At 40.1% G+C, this 22228-nt stretch overlaps 1 protein-coding gene across 4 annotated transcripts; it reads left to right on the forward strand.

The window, feature by feature from the left end:
* Positions 1-1948: 1948 nt before the first annotated feature.
* Positions 1949-21768, forward strand: LOC113116553 (protein SOGA3-like). 4 transcript variants are annotated; one of them, XM_026284780.1, is made up of 8 exons: positions 1949-2047; positions 3860-4543; positions 6117-6341; positions 6521-6679; positions 7042-7110; positions 8428-9615; positions 10745-10862; positions 12754-12891. In XM_026284780.1, the coding sequence occupies exons 2-7, from the start codon at positions 3893-3895 to the stop codon at positions 10832-10834; spliced, it is 2382 nt and encodes a 793-aa protein (XP_026140565.1). In that variant the 5' UTR covers positions 1949-2047; positions 3860-3892; the 3' UTR covers positions 10835-10862; positions 12754-12891. The 4 variants fall into 4 exon arrangements, with proteins under 4 accessions (XP_026140565.1, XP_026140564.1, XP_026140563.1 ...); XM_026284779.1 differs by lacking the exon at positions 12754-12891 and having other exon boundaries at positions 10541-10786; XM_026284778.1 differs by lacking the exons at positions 1949-2047; positions 3860-4543; positions 6117-6341; ... (1 more) ...; positions 7042-7110; positions 8428-9615 and adding exons at positions 15890-16144; positions 17148-17606; positions 17735-17814; positions 17903-19391; positions 21056-21768 and having other exon boundaries at positions 10616-10862; positions 12754-12921.
* The last annotated feature ends 460 nt before the right edge of the window (positions 21769-22228 follow it).

Genomic DNA, 22228 nt, shown 5'->3' on the forward strand with positions numbered 1-22228 from the left:
ATAAAGAACTAATGTAAAAAAAACTACTCTATTTTTTTTTTAAGAAATGTATGTTTTCATTTAGCAAGGATGCTTTACATTTATTAAAATAAACTGTAAACACAGCTGTTACAAACTATTTCTATTTCAAATAAATGCTGTTCTTTTGAACTTTTGATTTTAAAAAAGTTTCAGTTTTCAGAAAAAAATGTAGTGCAGCACAACTGTTTTCAACACTGATAATAATCAGAAATGTTTCTTCAGTAGCAAATCTGCATATTAGAATGATTTCTGAAGATCTGCGCATCACAGAAATAAATCACAGTTTAACAGATATTCACATTAAAAAAAAAAAAATAAACAGAAAAACGATTATTTCACCATGCCACTGTTTTTTTAAACGTTGAAACGGTAGTGACACATAACCCAGGGTGCTGCTGATGTGAATCTGACGTCTGTAGCAGAAACTTAAAGGGATAGCTCACCAAAAAACCCAATGAAAGTTCTGTCATCATATACTCACCCTCAGTTCGTTCCAAACCTGTGTGAGTTTCTGTAGTCTGCTGAGCACAGAAGAAGATATTTTATGGAATGTCGGTAAACAAACTTTTGATGGATCCCCTTCTGTGTTTATCAGCAGAAAGAAACTCATGGGTGAGTAAATGGTGACACTATCCCTTTAAGGCTGGGGTTTGTTTCAGTCCATGACATAGGTGTCTTTATGCTCACATTAAATACACTGTTCTCTGTCATATGGTTGCACACTTCATCATTACAGACTCCCAGCTGTGAAACACCCATCCATTACACTGAACAGACTCGTCACTGATGCGTTCTGCTAATGGCAGCAATTAGAAACCTTTCTACGTTTCCCAGCTGCTGCATGGCCTGCATTCAGATAGCAGCTGGACAGAGAGGGTCACGTCTGTCCACCCCCTCCCTGCACTCACACACACACACACACACACACACACACACACACACACACACACACACACACACAGTTTCAACTGAAAGAAACTTGCACTGATTGATCTTAAAATATATCAATAACTATGTTTTGTCTCAAGACGGACATCATTAATATTTTTCCAAGGCGCGATTATAAAATGACTTAAATCTCCTATAATTGAACTATGGTCTAATCCTGGCTTAGTCTAAGCCCTGTCTGTGACACCAGGCCTTAAAGTTTAATTACTTATTGTCAGAAATATCAGAATATAAAAGAGCCTTATTGATGGAAATACCACAGAGTTGCTGGAACACAAGAAACAGAAGCTGACATCTGAAGCCAGAATCGTTTAGAATAATAACAGAAATAGAATTAATGTGAAATAGATTCTTCTTCCTATTGGCAGAAAGAGCAGGGTGGAGAAATATTATGGTTAAATTACAATAAAGATACTTATTACAAGATTAATAGTGGGGAATTCTGGTAGTGGTTGAATCATTTTAAAATGAATTTATTTTACTTTATTATTAAATACAAAATTACTGTCCGTATATTAAAAAGTTATGTAGAAATTAAGATTCTATGCATGTTTTCTCAAATTTGAACAATGCAGTTGCATTAAAATCTTTTTTTTATCCTTCTTAAGAAAATTTCCAAGAGGCAAACCTTTTTTAAATTTCGTTTTAAATAACAACAGACTGTATTTTTCTGTGTTAAATAAACTGAGCTAAATACAATTAGCCTATTATTAGATGTTATTTAAAATATTACATTTACTTTTTAAGGTGAACAAATAACAGAATCTAGACAGATATATAGATTAGACAGACAGACAGACAGACAGACAGACAGACAGACAGACAGACAGATAGACAGACAGATAGATAGATAGATAGATAGATAGATAGATAGATAGATAGATAGATATATAGATAGATAGATAGATAGATAGATAGATAGATAGATAGATAGATAGATACGCCTCTGATGCTCCAGGCCCCGCCCCGCGATGACGTCACCGCGTGAATATTGATCAGTTTAATGGTGGTTTTAGACGCTCTGCGCTGGCATTATTCTTCCCCGCACCATGAGGATGAGAAGATGAGATGTTAAAAGGTAAGAATGGTGTTCGTCTGTTATTATGGGATGGTTTAGCGTGTTGTCAGTGCGTCTGTTGCTCGGCTGGGTACAAAGAAAGGCTTCAAATATTCATTCACCTTGGAAAGGTTATAAGAAAACACCTCACCGCGACGACAACATTAACCCAGTCTGTGTAAGAATGAGAGAAATAAAGTCTTGGTTTACATGGACACGAGGCTGTGCAATCTTAAAATCAAAATGTTAATAATAGCCCAAGGCTAACTGAATTAATGTGACCGTAATGAATGAGGTGCTTCGCATCGTCTCCGCATATAACGTTAGTTAATAATAATTTAAGATGCTTCTCATTCATTTTTGAATCTCATCTGCTGCCACATACATGATCGATGTCTTTGTTATTTTATATTTATTTCGCCGTCCATGACTCGGGCCCATAGAAGGATAACCGGAACAGAGTAATAAAGTGTTTATTAAGAAGACTCGGAGCTGATATAATACAGTGTGTGTCTTGATCAGATCAGATTACTGCAGAAGACTAGGCCTCACCATCACTGAATGAAGACAACATCTGATCTGACATTATATCATCCGGACTTCAGACTAATCACCCTTTAATCAGCTTTAATTAACCAGGGTTTTATTGTAGTTAAAGTGTAACCATGTTTTATGGTACACTGATTAACATTTTAACCACAGTTTTACTACAAATACCACGGTTGAACTATGCTTAGTGTAGCACAACCATGGTTAATTTGTGATTTTAAAAAAATGTTGGTTTAATTTGTAGTGAAACCATGGCTAATTTCCATAAGGGCAATCAGACACCCTTTACCAGAGCAGTGACATTCTTCAAACCATTTTTAAACAAAATAATACTTGACAAAAGACATATCCCCATTAATGTCCATATTAAAGTGGACTGGGCTATTGGGCGATGGGTTGGGAAATCTGTTTTAGCTGGTTTCTACTGTTCCCGGTCCATGCTGGTCATTGTGTCTGGTGGATCATGAGCTAATAATGAACTTCCATTATGGTCTTAACTCGGTTATCCAATATAATGATTCAATTGAGATTAAACAATCTGAAAGCTGAATAAATAATCTCTCCATTGATGTATGGTTTGTTATGAGGACAATATTTGTCTGAGATACAACTATATGAAAATCTGGAATCTTGAGGGAGCAAAAAAATCTAAATATTGAGAAAATCACCATTAAAGTGGTTCAAATATAATTCGTAGCAATGCATATCACTAATCAAAAGTTTTGATATATTTACGGTAGGTAATATACAGAACATGATCTTTACTTTAAGTATGACCTCCGTTCATCATCAGAACACAAATTAAGATATTTTTGATGAAATCCGAGAGCTCTCTGACACTCCATAGACAGCAACACAACTGAAATGTTCCCAGACCCAGAAACATAGTAAAGACATCAATGAAATAGTCCATGTGATATCAGGGGTTCAACAGTAATTTTATCAAGCTACGAGAATACTTTTTTTTGCGCAAAGAAAATAAAAATAACTTTATTCTTTATTCAACGATTCTTCTCCTCCAAATACCATCTTCTGACATTATCAAGAGCACCACGAAGCTCTCGGATTTAATCAGAAATATCTTAATTAGTGTTCCGATGATGAACGAAGGTCTTACGGGTTTGGAAAGACAAGAGACTGAGTAATTAATGGGTGAACTATCCATTTAATATCCTAATGATTTTTGGCCTAAAAGAAGAATCGATTATTTTGACCCATAACAATGGATTGTAGACTATTGCTACGAATATACCTGCGCTACTTAAGATTGGTTTCGTGCTCCAGGGTCACCGATGGATAACTCGCACAGATGACAGAATGGACTCTGTGGAAAACAGCAGCATGAAGCAGCAGCGTGCATCCTCTTCGCCAGCCGGACTCAAAGATTCGCCGTCCAAAGCGGCTTCCAAAAGCGCGTCTGGCAAAGCCTCCGGCGGCACGTCTAAAAGCAGTGGTAAGAGCAGCCGCAGTAATTCTCCGGTCACCAGCAAAGAGCGGCATGTGGCCCGAGGCGCGGCAGCGGTCCACGGCAGCGGAGCAGAAAGCCCGACTCTGAGACGCGCGGAGAAGAGCAAGAGCATCGAGGATCGCAGCAGCTCCACCGAGGAACCCTACACCACCGACGAGCCGGGACTGGGGGTGGTGTCCGATCAGCCGAGCTCCACCAAATCCTCTCAGGGCAAGAGAGAGGCGGCGAGAGCTGATGGAGGCAAGACGGCCAAGAGCTCTGTAGGCTGCGGCCCGGGCTTCTGGAGGGAGGGGTGCTTGCAGTCGGAGCTCATACAGTTTCACATGAACAAGAGCTTGAAGAAAGAAAGCGGCCTGCCGGTGAAGACGCCGAGCTCACCGCTAACAGAGCCGCAGCGGCCGCCCGCCGACACAAACCGGCCCTCAGAGGCGTCACCGCCACCAAACCTGGAGCTGCAGGAGGAGATCGAGAGACTGGAGGACGAGAACGAATACCTGAAGGTAGGATGTAGGGGTGTAACGATCACAGAATTCACGGTTCGGTTCGATAACACGAAGTCATGGTTCAGGGGATGGGGGGTAATTGCTTACGTCACAATGTTGGAAATCATTCTGTTTTAACCCATGAAGGCGAGCCAATGATATCCCACAGGACTAAGCAACGTACACACTTTGCGTTATGTTGGTGAACGTCTTAATCTCAGTCAGTTGTTGAAAGTGAAAACAGAATGACGGAGCTTTCAGCATCTGGTGCACATATTGTCTCCTTTAGAGACGACGAGAGATAAATCTACTTCAACATGTGCTGAAAATGGTATAGTGCTAACTGTTTTTATTTATTCCCTAATTATTTCTATTGTAGCCCGCATTGGGGGAGGTTTAACCAACTCCAGGGTAAGGATAAAATTTGCCTAATGTTAGTGTAATCCTATTAACTCGCACATCATAACCTCGTCTTTTAGGCAAGCACATAGGGTAGGCTTACCGACTGAATAAAAATAAAACAAGCTTTGTGACTTTGTGAATTTTTACTCTCGCAATTGTGAGTTTATATCTCATAGATAATTCTGACTAATTCTGTCCAATTATTATTTTTAAGTGGCGTAAAGAAGCTTCCATAAATACCAGATATGGGCGTCAGGTCTCAAAATAGTTTTAATACGTCTGAATTGGTATGTAACATGATCATAATTTAATAAAAACATTGTAAGTTACAAATAATAACGCTTTTATTTCCACGGTTATTCAAACAGCGCAAGCAAAGAACGTTATCAAAGAACATGTTTAAGCATGCTCAAAAACTCCCCCGTTATAATCAATAAAGCTGGCTACAATGTCAAATGAATCTCTTATATTGTATATATATTTCTACTTTGTTGTGTATGATGACAGAATTCAGGAGAGTTTAGAGTTCAGTCAGCAGCAGTCACAACTTGTTTCAGCGATGACTCATCTGAACACCTCTGATTGGCCAGTGCATTCATAAGCTCAACAGAAACATGTGTGATTGGATGTAATGCGCAACACTGTAAAAATGCATAATTTGATGCATCATTAATGGACTCTTTTATTTTAATTTTCACATTATTGGTGACACACCTAATAGATTTAGTTTAATTGTAAAGGTGCATATTTGTCCAATTTGGTGGCATTTTTGTCCCAAGTACTCCTTAAATTCCAGACCCTTGCCCAGCTGTACACACATAACCCATAAATAATGGAAAAAACATATTTCACGTCAAACAGGTTGTTTTTGAAAGTCAGTGCTTGTAATAGACTAAAGCTTTTTAATTGATTGATTTGATTGATGAGTGCATTCTTTATATTTTAATCACAGGCTTATAGTTAATTGTTTTTATGTTAATAAGCTTAGAAATATGCACAATGCAAGAGTGACAGCACACTAGTTGATCAAAGCCATGTGGGAACACCGCAAACATTGGCAATTTAACAAAATTGTTTAATGTTCCACCATTATTTGTCACTGACCAACATAACACTATGTGTATTGAATAGAGTTATGCATATTTTTGTGTGCTGGCAACTGGACTGACGTGAACTTGTGATTTATTAGCATGAAATTGAAGAAATGCGAGCAGAGATGGATGAGATGAGGGACACGTTCTACGAGGAAGACGCCTGTCAGTTGCAGGACATGCGGCGTGAACTGGAGAGAGCCCATAAGAACTGCCGAATCCTTCAGTATCGCCTGCGAAAGGCAGAGAGGAAGAGAATGCGATACGCAGAAACCGGTGAATTTGACGGAGAACTGCTGAGGAGCCTGGAGCAAGACCTAAAGGTAGAGTCAGATCCTCAAGGCAAACTATAATGCATGAAAACAAATAATGCACAGCTCAGATATGACATTCTTCACTTTGCTGCCAGTGTCAAAAAAGACTAAAAACCACAATCAACAATGAATGAGACGGTGACAGTAAAAAGACAACATCATCTCCAAAGAGTTAATTCCTCTTCCAGGTGGCCAAGGATGTGTCTGTGCGTCTGCACAACGAACTGGAGAATGTGGAGGAGAAGCGAACGAAAACAGAAGAAGAGAATGATAGACTGAGGCAACAGCTGATTGAAGTGGAGGTGACCAAACAGGCTTTACAAAATGAGCTGGAAAAGACCAAAGAGGTGAGAGTGTCTGGAAGTATCCAGATGACAAACTAAGCCACTGTCAGTGCAATGAAAAAAGGTATATAATTAACCAATTTTCACTCAATTGCTAGGATTAAAATGACAAATACTGATTACTGAATTAAGTATGACATTTTTAAGCAGAGAGACTGTCATAGTATTTTCTTGTAAAACATATTCTTTGTTGTATTTACAACTTCAAAACAACCTGTCTCCCTATACTCATTTAACATATGCACAGACACGTCAAGCATCATTTGTTTTGAGGATACAGATACTTTCTGTATAAATGATGAAGTTCCTTCATTTGTATTTCCAATATATTGCAAATTATGAACATGCGATCTTATTTCTGTCAGCTCTCTCTGAAACGAAGAGGAAAAGATGCACAGAAATCAGAGAAGAGGACTCCTCAAACCCCATCAGAGGTAAGAGCACTGCTGTTTGCATCCAGAGCCTTTCAAACAGTAGAGCTTGGTGCTGTAGCAACGCCAGGGTCATGGGTTTGATTCCCAGGGAATGCAAGGACTGACAACATGTGTACCTTGATAAGTGTTGCCAGACCAGGTTGATGATTTCCAGCCCAAAACGTTCACAGACATTAACAGACCATAACTCTTGGAAACACACATGCATCTTTTTCAACAGCAAAATCAAGCCAATTCAAATGAAGATAAGTGATCAGTAAAAGTGATCAGATTAAGCAACATAATTAGTGCATCAAGCTAACGTTTTGGGTCATGCACACACCAAAAGTGCTGAAAATGTGTCTCATTCATGCTTAAAAATATTAATAACAATAATAATATTCTTACCTGTGCTTTAACTTCAAACAGAACAAAAGTTGGGTTCAGTCTCTCACTTTGTAGTACAAACTTACTTATATTCAAACTTATATTACTGTAGCCACAACCTATATTTATGCCACTTTAGCATATTTGGACACTAAGGGTTTGTTGGTAACCAGTTTGCCTTTAAAATGTACATTTTAAATGTATTACAATATTGCATTACTCCATTAAAAAGTAACTATTTGCATAATTTAGTTATTTTAATGGAAAGTAATGCATTGCATTAATTTTGTGTTACTTTGTTACCTGTGTTGGGCCTGCCTATTTTTTTTATTTTATATTAGCATTATTTTTTTTAAACAAAAAACCAAGGTTATATTTTTGCCGTCTGTAAAGCCTCTTTCACACTAAAAGTGAAATGACAAATTAAAAGTAATGCATTACTTTACTGGTTACTTTGAAAAGTAATCTAATGAAGTAACTCATGTTACTTGTAATAGATAATTATCAAATCCCACCAAATAGATCCCAAACCAGCCCAGATTTTTCCCACACAACCAAAGCAATTTTAGCCAGCACAATCAAATAAAAAAATGGCTAATTTGGGCGGAAATCATTCCATTCTGGCAATGCTGACCTTGGATGCACAACAAAACCTGCCCAATTGCTACTCAAACCTAGCCCAAAACTAGCTCAATCACAGTTTCAAGGGGGTAACTATCACATTATTGGGTTTGCTTAAACCCCAACACATGGAAAACAACCCGTGGCTAAAGTAGCCCAATTCCATGGGAAAACCTCAGACTTGACAGCACCGAGTGTAGGTAGCTTAGGATAAAAGTGTCTGCCAAATGCGTAAATGTAAATGAGCATAGCACTTTTTGGTTTGCATTGACACATGGACAATTTGAAAGTAAATGAAACACCATTTCAAAACCATGTTTTCTTCCACAGGAGGAAAATGAAGATCTGAAATGCCAGTTGGCCTTCATCAAAGAGGAGGCTATCTTAATGCGGAAGAAAATGGCCAAGATAGACAAAGAGAAGGACCGTTTAGAGCAGGAGCTGCACAAGTACCGCTCTTTTTACGGTGATGTAGACAGTCCTCTCCCCAAAGGTGAGGCCGGAGGTCCTCCAACCACCAGAGAGTCCGAGCTGAAGCTGCGTCTGCGGCTGGTGGAAGAAGAAGCCAATATATTAGGCCGCAAAATCGTGGAGCTGGAAGTGGAAAACCGCGGGCTGAAGGCGGAGCTGGAGGATATGCGCGGGGATGAGCTGTCTGGAGGAACGATGGACCCCTCGTCCAGAGAGCAGAGCGCGGCTCTCTCCGAACTCCGTCAGCAGCTTCAGTTAGTGGAGGACGAGGCTGAGCTCCTGCGCCGCAGCTTGGCTGACGTGGAAGAGCAGAATAAGAAGATGACCAACGAGCTCAACAAGCTCAAATACAAGGCCGGGTCACACGAGGGATCGCGCTTCAGCAGTGGAGCAGTCGATGGGGCAAAAGTTGAAGCCATGCAGGAAGAGCTGAAAGCCGCTAGGCTACAGATCAACGAACTGAGTGGGAAAGTGATGCAGCTGCAGTATGAGAACCGCGTGCTGCTCTCCAACATGCAGCGCTATGATCTGGCGTCTCACCTCGGCATCCGCAGCAGCCCGAGAGACAGCGACGCAGAGAGCGACTGCGGCCGCAGGGAAAGCGACGACGACTGCTCTCGTCTCACGCCGCACCGCAAACGTGAGGGTCCCGTCGGCGGAGAAAGTGACCCCGATGAGGTCCTCAACATCCGGTGCCTGACTCCCACCCGCTCTCTTTACACCCCAGAGGGACGTTATTTATCCAGAGGTTTCAGAGACCGCCAGCAGATGATGGATATCCGCATGGAGGCGGAGAGATTGAGCAGGACCATCGACAGACTCATCGCTGACACCAGCACCATCATCGCAGAGGCTCGTGTTTACGCCACCAACGGAGAGCTGTTCGGAAGAATGGATGAGGATGACGAGGGCGGCCGGATACGAGAGCACGAGCTGCTCTACCGCATCAATGCTCAGATGAAAGCCTTCAGGAAGGAGCTGCAGAACTTCATCGACCGCCTGGAAGTCCCGAAACCAGAAGACCGAGAAACTGAAGAGCCTCTGTCAGTAAGTGCGAATAAACCCAAGTCTGTTTAAAGGAATATTTGGTCTGAAAGTAACATTCAGTCATTATTTACCATTTTTTTTTGTCATTCTGATACTACAATAATACTACAGGTTTATTTTCATCGCATTACAATCACACTACAAATAACTAACTTGAGTATTCATTTTCATTTTCAAGAAGTTTTATGAGCTGATTTTAAGTAGTTTATATTCACTGCAAATCCTTGCATTCTGCCATGAAATGAAATCTAGCATCAGGTCTGACCTCAGTGATATTGTTTGCATATTGCATGTTTGCGGATCGTCATTGACATTGAATATGGCCTTTTGATTGGACAGCAATGGTGGAGAATAGAGAATAAAAAAAAAATGGCTTCCATTTTGGTCTGTTTGTCAGATAAGGCCATCGTCTGACTTCAGAAGGCTTGGTATAAAATGCACAATAAAAAAAAAACTGCATGAACATTTGTTAACTCTTAAAGTAAGCAAAAATTAATAAATCCAGTGGTTATTCTTTAGTTTGGGAACCCATTCTCACAATTAACTATGATGTTTGCCTCAATAAAATCTTAAATTGATATTTGTTAGGTTTAGGTGTGGGGTTTAAGGATTAAAGGATCTAGAATATGGTCTTGCAGAATAAAAACTTAATATTTGCTTTAAAAGTACTAATAAACGGCTAATATGCTTGCTAATAATTGACAAGTTAATAGTGAGAATTGGTCGCTAACTAAAACATGGGTTTGGAACAAGGGTGAGTAAATATGGACTTTTCCTTTAATTTCGTATGGTTTGGTGCTTGGATAAATTTGATATTTTCTAATCTTGAACATATGTAATGGATATTTGACTGTTCTGCTTTTCTTTAGACTCACGGTTCCTTTCTCTCTTATATTTCCTCCTCCATTTTTCGATATCCACCCAGATGTTTCAACCTATCATTTTGCTTATTCTCATCCTTGTCTTATTTTCATCTTTATCATATGCCACTATTTTCAAACTAGTCTTTCTCTTCACTCTTTTCTTTGTTCTGTAAACTTTTGTTTTTAGTTTAGTTTCGTTGCTTTCTCCCTTTTTCCTTGTTTCTGCTTTCTTAATTCATCATTTTGATTTTGGACATGTCATTAAGGTTACGGAAGGCACAGGAAGTGATCATCATTTCAGGCACAGAATACAGTCACTCAAACAAACACAAGCTCCTGTTCAAAAACAGCGATGACCGCTGCGCTTCAGATTGCATATATTTGGTGAGTATTTTTGTGTATTTCAATTAATACAGTTTAAATCATGCTTTGCATTACGTGCTTATCTGAATATTCATACAGGACATGAAAACATATTTTTATTGACTGTAAAACATGTTTATCAAACAATAAAACAAATGTGTGCGTTGTACATTAGAAAAATAACGAGTCACTGATTTCTGAAGCATGTTATCTTATTTATATTCTCCTCGTTCCTTCAAGAACCCAGTCGTTTATTTGGAGATTTTAAAATCTTGATAAGTGTATTGGTAATAAATATAATCTGTTAACAGGACAAAGTGAAGCCCTTTTCTAAAGAACCAAATCACCATCTTACATCAGGATGTAAAAGCCATTTAAAACCTTTATTATGAAGACTACACTTTCAAAATAAAGAATGTGTGCTGTGTATATATATTTTAGGGTCTTTTCTACCTGACCTAACCTTTGAAATGTAACTTTGTTAGTGTGATCTAATCAGGGTGATGATAAGTAAGCCATTCATAGTCTAATCTTCTGGAGAGTTATCATATTTGCACGTGTTGCTTGGAAAATTCCCCCATTAGTTTTGAGCGCGCCTCTAATCTGACTCGACCGGTTGGTGCAGTAGTGTTATTGTTGATGGTAGCGTATTTGGAAAGCTGTTTTATTTTACTTACTATCCTGTTCAGTTTAAAAAATATTATATTTAACTAAGATATGGATGCATACCATATTCGCAGTGTTCTACTAAGTAACTTTTCAACTACATGTCTGCTGACTCTCAGAGTAGACTGTTAGGTTTAGGGTTAATAAGCTGACTTATACTTGCAGAGTTTCTCATAGTCAGTATGTTGTATGTCATGGACTCATCAAAATAAAGTGTTAGAAGATACTCTAATGACTGCTGGTTGACATGTAGCTGCAGAGTTACTTGTTTTATTACTATTACGTTATGGTCATCGCCTGTAAACCGTAAAATCACTGTAAGGTGTTAATGCATAAGTTAAAGTTGAAGTTTCCCTGTGCATATGATTCTGAATGACTCCTGTCCAACAGACAGGCCTAGTGACAGAGGTAAAAATACATGTGGACTCTTACATCAGTGATCTGAGTATTTTGGGCTCTTGACTCTTTGAGTGCATCGGTGTCGTTTTCAGTCTGAAGCAGAGTGAGCTAATGCACAGCTTCATTCTGCCGTTCACTAGATTATTTCATTAAGGATAAAAGAAGGTAGACTGAGAATTTATAGACTGAGAGGACGATCCTATTTTAACTGTGAAGTCGGCGCCAGAGAATGACCGGTTGACCTCGTCTTTTATTGACATGGACGCAACCAACGCGCGCGGCGCAGAGAGCGCTTCCTGGGCTTCGGAGGAGAGGGCAGAGATGGCTGGCTTCGGATAATAAAGAAATAGTGTGTGTTATAAGCGGACTGCAAATAGTTAAGAGGCTGTGATTCGTGTTTCGTTGTGACTGAAAGATGTGGAATGCGTTTGGAAATGCATCGAGCGGGTGTGTGAGCAAGGCGCAAGGCTGGGAGTTTGTCCCGTGCTCGCGTCTGGAGAGGCCGGGGAAGAAGCTCCAGAGTCCCGCCAGGGTTCGGTCTTTCCCGAGCAACCTCCCGGAGCTTCCACCTGGACCTTCAGCTGCTGCTGCATCCGATGCGACCGGAGGACAAACCCCGAGTCACGAGCCACACACGCGCACGAAAAAGAAACTCGAGGAATTAAAGAAGCGCTTCGATCAGGAGAAGGAGGAGTGGAGAATGGAGAAGGAAATGCTTTTGAGACAAGTGGCTGATATACAAGTACACACAGATGCATGCATGCCACATGACTGAGTGGGTTTGACCAGACAGCGGTGTGCCATTAAATTGCGAAGTCGTCTGTGTTATTCTGCGTTGTATTTGCAGGGTGGAGAGAACAGGAGGATACTGTTGGATCTGAAGTGTGTTTTAGAGGAGGTGCAGTCGGGGGTGAAGCGTGAAGAGAGTAAACGGAGTGAGCTGGAGCTGCAGTACTTGAAGGATCGGTGCGCGTGGGATCTGGAGAGGTCCGAGCTGAAAAGCCGCATTACTCAGGTATGGAAATGCACATCTCTTTATTATATATTGATAGGTGTTTGATAGCAGTCCAGGACACTCCAGTGAGTGTTATTCGGGGTGAAAGTCAGTTTCTGTACAAAGTATCTGCGTTTCAAACCACGTATTTTTACGCGCATTTTGGAATATCGCACAAAAACAACGCAAAGATACGCATAAATTCGAAAAAAGGAAAAAGAAAAAAAAAATGTGCAAAAAAAAATAAAAATATCCGCACATGTGAGTATTATAAACGTTTTATCCAATAAGAAAAAAAAAGTTCATTAACTACAATGGAAACATTTACCTGAATAAATTCCTCCACGCGCATCGAAAAAGCCACGTGTCTGCGCTGTGAGACGGAGATAACTCGACTATCAGCGGACCGATGTCGTTCACAGCATCTTTATGATGTTGAGCTCGTTCTGAAAGACCTGAGCAAAGTCTGTCGTCAAAGTGTTTCTGTATAAATGTCTTGAACGACTGCGTGCATTATACAATATTTAATGTCTTTAAGAAAGAAAAAAAAAGAACCATTATGAAGCACAAACCAATTCAGATAATTATTTTCTTTTTTTATGGTAGTTTTGGCCTACAGAAACACAAATAACATGTAATTCAATAAACAAAATATCAGCACATAAATAAAATAAAATAAATAAATACAAAATTAGACATTTGTAAAAAAGAAAAAATGCTAAAAAGGACAACGTCTCATCTAGCATGTAGATAGTGCACACAGATAATGCATGCTTTAATTATTTGTTGGTCTTCAAATGCTTGTCATTAAGCATAACCCAGAGATTGTATAGGCTTTGTGTAACACAAACACCATCAAGTGCAAATATATCCTGTCAGCAGCAGCTTTGTGGGCAAGCAGCCGGACAAGACCAGCTATTAGACAAAGAACAAAAAAGTAATTTGACATTTCATGATAAGATGTAGGAGTAATATGTGGAAACTGCGTTACCACCAGACTAAAAAAAGTTCATCTTCGTGCATTGTCCCTCTCGAATGTTTTATGTTTATGACATCCTTATAAAGACACAGTCCAGATCGTCTCATTCACTATCCACGGTGAGAGAAGATTAGGCTTTTATATGTTATTGTGAGTGTGAAAGAGTGACTCCTAATACAGTAGCACAGACAGCACTGCACATGAGATGAAGAGTAGAGGAGCTGTGAATGCTTGTGTGATGCCGAGATGAACTGCACCTCATGATATATACTACACACAAAGCGTTATTAGACAGGAGACTCCATCATGCTTGGTCCAAGTTAAACACACTATAAAGACTCTGCTGACTTCACCGCAACTGCACTTGTTTGAGTTCAGAAAACAATCTGGGTTTAGCCACACAAATCCACCCAAAGTATTAGTTTGTGCCGAGAACAGAATCCAGGGAGGGGTCAGGCTAAACTGTAAAAACTGGTTTTCTCTGCCGTTCACATCCTACCACAGCACATACTGTTGTCCCGGTGGATTTCTAGGTTTACCGCACGGCAGGGTATGTGCCAGCATATTTCGGAGCATATTTGTGATCTTTAAAACAGAGATGAGTTCCTCCAGGCCCCGTCCTCAGGAATGTGAGATGCTAAAGGATCGGTCTTGCCGTCTATAAATAGAGAGCTGTTTTTGTGACATTGTTACCCAGACACAGAGCACACAGCAACCGCGGTCATTATATTTTAGTTTAAAACTTCAACAGCACCCATCCACTGTTAGCTCTGGTTACATGGCACATCGGTGTCTCACATGCCCTCTGCTTGTAAACACAGACAGCTAGCGCACCCAGGGGAACGCATAGGATCTAAGAGCGTGTGCCAGCACATTTTCGTGATATAGGAGCACACTGTTTATACAAACACTGCTTCACTCTGGTTCGTTGCTATGAGAAGCATAAATAAGATTCACCTATTTCTGTCTTGGCGGTTGCACAGATAGTGGAGCATGCAGGTTTAGTCCAAAGCAAGACTTTGAAACATCACAACTGAGTTCTCATCTATTTTAAAGAGGTCCAGTTTTGTTGGGTTTGGGAGAATAGTGGCATCTTCATATGTTCAGAAGAGATGGTTGATGTACACTACCATTTGAAAGTTTGGGGTGGGTACAAACATTTTTTTAATGTTCTTGCAATATTTATTATGGTCAGCAAAGCTGCATTTATTTGATTAAAAATACAGTAAAAGCAGTAATGTTGTGAAATATTATTACAATTTAAAATAACGTTTCTATGTGAATGTTAAACTGTAATTAATTTCTTTGATGCTCCGCTGTATTTTCAGCATCATTCCTCCTGTCTTCAGTGTCACATGATCTTCAGAAATCAGAATAATTGAAACATTTATGATTATTATCAATGTCGTGTCGTGCTGCTTCATGTTTCTGTTGAAACTGTGATGCATTTTATTTTCAGCATTCTTAGATGAATAAAAAGAGCAAAATAATGGCATTTATCTGAAATAGAAAGCTTTTGCAACATTATAAATGCCTTCACTCACACTTTTGACCAATTGAATGCATCCTAGCTAAAAGTGTCATTAAAGTACGTTTAAACTTTAGTGCATAGCATGAAAAAAAAAAGATAAACAAAATGATATGTAGGTCTCTATGACATCAACAGCGTCTGTCAGCTGCAGAGTTCAATCAAGCTCAGTGACAAATATGGTTTTAGTGTCTGCTGTGTAGTGAGCTCTCCCCAGGATCATCGGGGGGTCAGCATACCGACGTGGCTTCTCCATTACATGCAAAACTCTCGGCACTAGTCTGAGCTGTTTGTGTGAGTAGGCTTAGACTGGGCATCCAATGAGGCCTTGGTAAGGACTAAAGGTCCATTTCATCCTGTTGGTAAAAGGTTTCCCTTAACGCCAGATGCCATGTTCGGATGCTTGCTTTTCTCTGTACAACTATCCTACACACTGATTCCTATTTGGTGGTCAGCAAAGTCCTGTCTCTCTTCCCCCTCAGTTAGAAGCCCGGGGATGTAGTCTGGTGGTGGAGACTGTGAGGAGTCCAGATCAAGGGGACACTCTGAAACGGGAGAGAGCAGAACAAAAGAAGCTGCTTGCAGTTACTCACAGCGCGGCCATGGACCTCCGCTGCAGGCTGGAGAACAGTGAGAAGGGCTGGGTGAAGGAGAAATCTGAGCTGCTGGAACGCTTTGAGGCTGAGAGGAAGGAGTGGGAGAACCAGCTCATGGACATGCAGCGGAGGATTGAGGAGGTGAGTCTGCAGATGTGCACCACTCCCCACAGCTCAGAGGAGAGAACGGTGTCTTGTTTCAGACTGATTCCCTAAGTACTCTTGTTTACTTCCATGCTAAATGAAAGCTCTGGAAGTAAGCCTTGATGTATAGTGGTAGCACCTAAAATTGGAAGAGGTGAAGTCACGTTATATAAACCTTGGAATTGCAAGTGACTGCCAAAGGAAGTTTAGCTCGGTGGTGACTGGCAATCATCAGACAGAAGCTGAGAGCTTGAAGTTAGCAAACATGTATGCATTTGGCCGATGTTTCATTAAAAGTGCATTTAAGCTATGCATTTTATCAGTATGGGCAATCCTTCAAAATCAAACTGAGAACCTAGGTGTTGCTATTGCTCTATTCTCCACAGTTTGAGCTGTATTTCTTGGGTCCAATTGCGAACCTTTCCATAAACCAACCTTTTCCATCTATTCTTTTCCATCCAAGTGTAATCCCATACAGTTTAACTTCCAAATGCTTAGCTCTAGACCAGGATTCCTCTAATTCAGCTATGGAGGACCACTGGCATGCAGAGTTTGGCTCAAACCTGTAGTTTTAGTTACAAGTAACTCTGAACACCTTGATTATCTTGCTCACTTATCTTTGATTAGGCCTGCAGCTAAACTCAACAAGGCAATGGGTTACATACGCATTTTGGCACTTTGACACTATTATCCAAAGCAATTTACGCCATATTCATGGTATATATTTCATAGTTTCATGCATTCTGAGAATTGAACCCACAATATTGCCCTTGCAAGTGAATGCTATACTGCAGGGATGTCCAAACCTGCTCCTGGAGGGCCATTGTACTACAGAGTTTAGCTCCAACCCTAATTGAATACACTTGAACCAGCTAATCAAGGGCTTCAGACTAATAAGAATCTTCCAAGCTGGATTGAACAACCGTGCTCTTGTCAAATGACAAATGTATGAGTTTTGGAAGATGTACCAAGGACTACATAATTGTTTTGTCTTTTCTAGTTGTACAATGAAGTGAGGTCCAACCGTGCAGGAAGTTCTCTGAGACCAATTACTGATGGACAGACTGCACTTAGGCTCAGCTCATGTTCTGCCAGCACGTTGTCGAGTGCTGTAAGCTATAACTCAGATGCCCAGAGCAATGATTTCTTTGAGGCTTTAACCCAGCGAAGCAATGCCAGCATCGACTCCCAACCAAGTCAACTCAGTCACCCCAGCGAATCCACCGACCAGTGCAACAGCGATCAAAGCGAACTATTAAATCAGCAAGGTGATGCTGAACAACAGGCCATAGACACTGCAGAGCTGGAGGAAATCATGGAAAGCTGTTTGAAAAAGAAAATAGGGAACAAGTCAAGCTCCACTGGACAAGATGACCTCCTTAACCCGTTCAAACGATTTCAGAGCATGGAAATATGCTGTGGAAGTGACAAAAAGAAGAACAATTCTGCTCTTAATGCGGTGAGACTTTTTCCAACTATTGCATAGTTGATGCTGCTATGCGAGGCTAGAGATGTGCTTTAGTATATTGTTTGGTCTGAGATCTAAGGTTTGCATCTAAGTCCTTTTATCCATCAACATCTTTGTAGGCACTTAAGGAAATTGCTCGTGTAAGTGAAGAACTCTGTAGCTACCAGGATGAAACAAAGAAGTGGCCTGATATTAAGAGGTAAACTTTAGTGCACACAGGTGCTGCATACATCACAAACAAATCAGATCAGTGCTTTATAATCACTTTGTTTGGTTTTCCTTCGTAGAAGCCGCAGTGAGTCAATGTTTTTTCCAAGAGAGGCCGAGTTGGTGGAGAGGGTAAAGGACAATTTGGAAATGGAGGACACTGTTTTGTACTTGAAAAACATGAGTGAAGACCTTAAATCCCTGGATGAACAATACTGGACGAATTGGGAAGGTTATAACATGGAATCGCAGCAAAGTGAGGCTAAGCTACAATACAACATAAGACAACAAGCTCCACCCGTACCGGCCCGTAGCACGTCTTGGTACCTAAGCAGTCCTTCAGCTTCAGAAACAGAGTCCATTGGTACAGAGCAAGGGTGTCAACGGCCAGGAACCCACCCAGACAGAAAGTACACTAGCCCCGCAATTGTACAAAAATTTGAAGCAATGCTTCAAGAAAATGAGGGGAAAGTTCTGACAGACTCAGTGAATGTAGCCTGCACCGTGCCTGTCGATTCCCAGTGCAATATCAGCTGCTGCCAGAGCCGCTGGTCCTGCGATGGAAGTAGGTTTGGCAGCAACAAGTCATCCAGATATGTTCCTGTTAAGAGATGTCTCTCAAATGTGGAAATTGCAGCTGCAGCCTCAGATCGCAGTCTAAACCAAATAGATGAACAAAACAAGGGTCTATATCATCCCATGAGCATGCCTTCAGATTCTGTTGCATCGCTAGACTTTATTTCGACATATCCCAGTGCTGCAGCTACTCCCAGAAATGAGAGACTTGAGAAGAAAACTGCAGAGTTCAACCGTGCGCTCTTCCAGGCAGGGATGGGAGTTCGGTGTGATGAGGACATTTCCAAGACTGTATCCACTGATTCTTCTCACAGTCTACCAGAGGTCATATCAAAGGACATGTTTATAGACAGTCCTTCGAGGCACGTTGAAGACAGTCCGAAGGATTTGCTCTCGGATCTTGTGGCACAGTGCCTGAAAGAGGAGGGAAGAAGGAAGGAAACAAAAGACCTTTTCTCAAAGTCTTCATCTCTGCAGCAGGAACTTAGTCTAAAGCAAGAGAGTGAAGCTAAGCCTTCACCAATTGCAGTTGACCAGCTTGTCCCAAGTGTTGGAGAGAAACACTTTGAACTGAGTGTAAGTCCACCACAACAGCAAACCCATTTGGAAAGCTCCAGCAAAGTTCTGGACGTTGGTACAGACCAACAGCAAGCAGACAAAAAACCCAAGCGGACAAAAAAAGACATGTGTTGCACTAGATCTCGGATTCTAGATGAGAATCCATGGAAGCCTTCTACTCTAGCGGCGTATCCTCGTCCGATGGAGTCTAGGTCCAACTATGGAGCTGTTGAGAGGATTCTCAAAAATTACGAGGATTTGGAGAGATCCCAGGAGCAGCATCAGCAGTCACAGCACAGTCCAGGGAAGAAGGAAGACCTCGTGGACCTCTTGGAAATGTTGGATATGAAACATGAGCCTAGATCCAGTCAGAGACTAACACACACACCGCACCACCAGGCCATAGCCCACAAAGAGACACATGTAACGGTGCAGGTCAGTACTGCGGACACTCCCGAACATAGACCCACGCCATTCAAGCCACAAAAGCACACACTTTCACCCGAACTGCAAACATTCAAGTACATGCTCAATGACTCGGCCGGAGAAGTGTATGAGGTGCAAGTGTAGATGAGTGCGGTGCATTAAAGGGATAGTTCATCCAAACATGAAAACTCTGTCATCTTTTACACATGAATTTCTTTCTTCTGTTGAACACAAAAGAATATATTGTGAAGAAAGCTGGTAACCAAACATTTGACGGTAGCCATTGACTTCGGAAGTATTTTCTTTCATATTATGGAAGTCAGTGGCTACCGTCCAGTGGAGAGTGAGTAAATGACGACAGATTTTATTTTTAGGTCAACTATCACTTTAAAGCCCAAAGAAGCTATACTTCATTTTTGTACATGTGCAAACCTCTATTTGACTCCATTTGATGATGTGCACTGTACGCTTTCTCTAGCGTACACGTCAAAAGTGAGTTCTCTTAAGAAGCATTTTATTCAATACTAGAGGTCACTTTGTTCCCAGTGCATTTGCTAAAATGTCTGAGAGCCTGTGTTGTATTGTGAATCTACACATGGCTAAAGAGTTCTGGAGCAGTTGCAAACTTCTTTAGCTGTGACCATACAGGTACAAATGATTGCTGTATAAAACATATTAAGAACACTAATTTTCATTTAAAATATTTTATGTTAGACATAAATGAATAGGTTAATAGGTTGTCTCTATAAGTGCTCTTCCACACAGTAACTAGTGAATGTGTGTGATCGGAGATTTTTCTCAGTGCTAAGTAACAGTTAGACATTGCTTTGATTATAAAAAAAAAAAAAAAGTCTGGAAATATTTAGAATTTATTGTTAAAATACCTCGTTCCCACAAAACCATCTAAGCAACACAATTAAAATTCCTTAGGTTGAATTTCTGTCAGAAAATATTGGCAGATTGCTCAAAGCGAGAAGCCCAAAAGCTTCTTATTGTTGGATTAAAGCTTGAAATGAAAAGAATTAGTGGCACCAATGTTTAATTGGCATCTTTCATGTCAAGCTCTTTAGAAAACCTCAATTAACTGTTTCTTTATTATAGGAGGCCAAGGTATGTGGTGTAATTACAGAAACATGTAGCGTGGCCAGGAGTCTAGTGAAACTAGTCCTCTGCACGGACTGCCTGCTTTGTAAAAAACAACAAAATGACTCAAAATTATTGTCAGATGAGTCAGAAAAGCATTAGAGAGATTGAATCAGTTCTTTTATTTTGACTCTGTTCTTAAATGGAGAACATGTGCAGGAGACAAAAGTTCAGCCACTGCCGTTAAATGCAATGGCATTGAAAGAAAAATACAAGAAACTATATTTAGCATTTTTATTTAACTTATAAAAATCATCCTGTTGTATCAAATTAAGTTTTCTCAGCTTACTTCCCAATTTAAATAATATATAATTTCTTTCTATTATAGACTACAGGTTTGCATCATAGATTGTATTGAATAAGTCAAATTAGGCTTCTCTTTTATTAATGCAAAGTATAATTTTATTTGATATAAACATCGTAACAGACAGATCTGTACATGAAAGCACACCGAGCTAATGTAGGTTATTGTGCTGTTGACAGGAATATTTAAATCCAGTGAGATTTCATTAAAATATTTGTCTCAACAGCAATGCAAAGAGTCCTCTGTAACTATCAAGAAGAGCTTTTCACGACCTGCATGTCCGGCAAAGAGACGTTTGCCCTCTCGTTGGGCTAGCCGCTCGTCCGTATCACCTGCATCATCTCCTTCACCACCACCACCACCCACAGTCTTCACCCAGAGACAAACACTCACCTACTCCACCTTCCACACAGAGACCGTCCTCTAAACGCCCTTAGGTCACGCACAATGCCTTTACAGCTCTACATGTTGCCTGATTACCTGTGCAACGCCAACAATGACTGTCCACTTTTGTTGTTTACATTTCTATAACCATGAAATCAAACTGCCTTTTTCTTCTTTTTTTTTTCTTCTTAAAGACTAGTTTACGTGTACATTTTATTTCTTCCAGTGTGACTTACAATGTGACTTGTTTTCTTAATCCAGTATTAATCTGTCATATTTTAAAGCTGCGAATGTAGACCTGTTTTCTGTCCTTGATTCATATGTGTCCTCGTTTGTGTGTGAGGTCTGATGTCTGATCGAGAATATCTCTTACCAACTTTACCAAAACCACTGACTTGTGTTATTACAGAAAGGAACGGATTCTGCGCTCCGTTTACGTGCTTATCTGATCTGAGACATATCATTTAGACGATGCCTTTGCAGTCCTTTCTCTTGATAATTAATATCACAAATAAAACTGTATTCAGCATTTATAGAATAAAATATTGACACTCATTTCTTGATGTAATTGTGTTTTATTCATAATCTATTTTTTTTTTTCAGAAATGGTGTTTTGGATGTTGTTGTTTTTTTTTTTTTTTTTTACATTTAATTAAATTACTTTATTATTTTTAAGTAAATGCCTTGCTTTGAAGCAGTATTTATGATATTGAGAATGAATGGACACTGACAACTTAACCCCTGGCTGTAAAAATGGTAAACATTTCACCTTATTTATATGTGATACCATGAAATAACACAGCAAGACAAAACTATGTCCACAACATTATGATTTTGTAAACAGAAGCAGAATAATATTTTGGATTAAAGCCACACACACTAGCAATACACTGAGGACTTTTCCCAGTAGCCATGTTTGCTGAATGTGCCCCTAAAATGCCACTTTGAAAACTATCTCCAAAGTACAGTTCATTGGACATGCTTTGCACCTCACATTCCTGGATCTAAAACCCTA

The sequence above is a fragment of the Carassius auratus genome, chromosome 16 (genome assembly GCF_003368295.1).
Source record: "Carassius auratus strain Wakin chromosome 16, ASM336829v1, whole genome shotgun sequence".
NCBI lineage: Eukaryota > Metazoa > Chordata > Actinopteri > Cypriniformes > Cyprinidae > Carassius > Carassius auratus.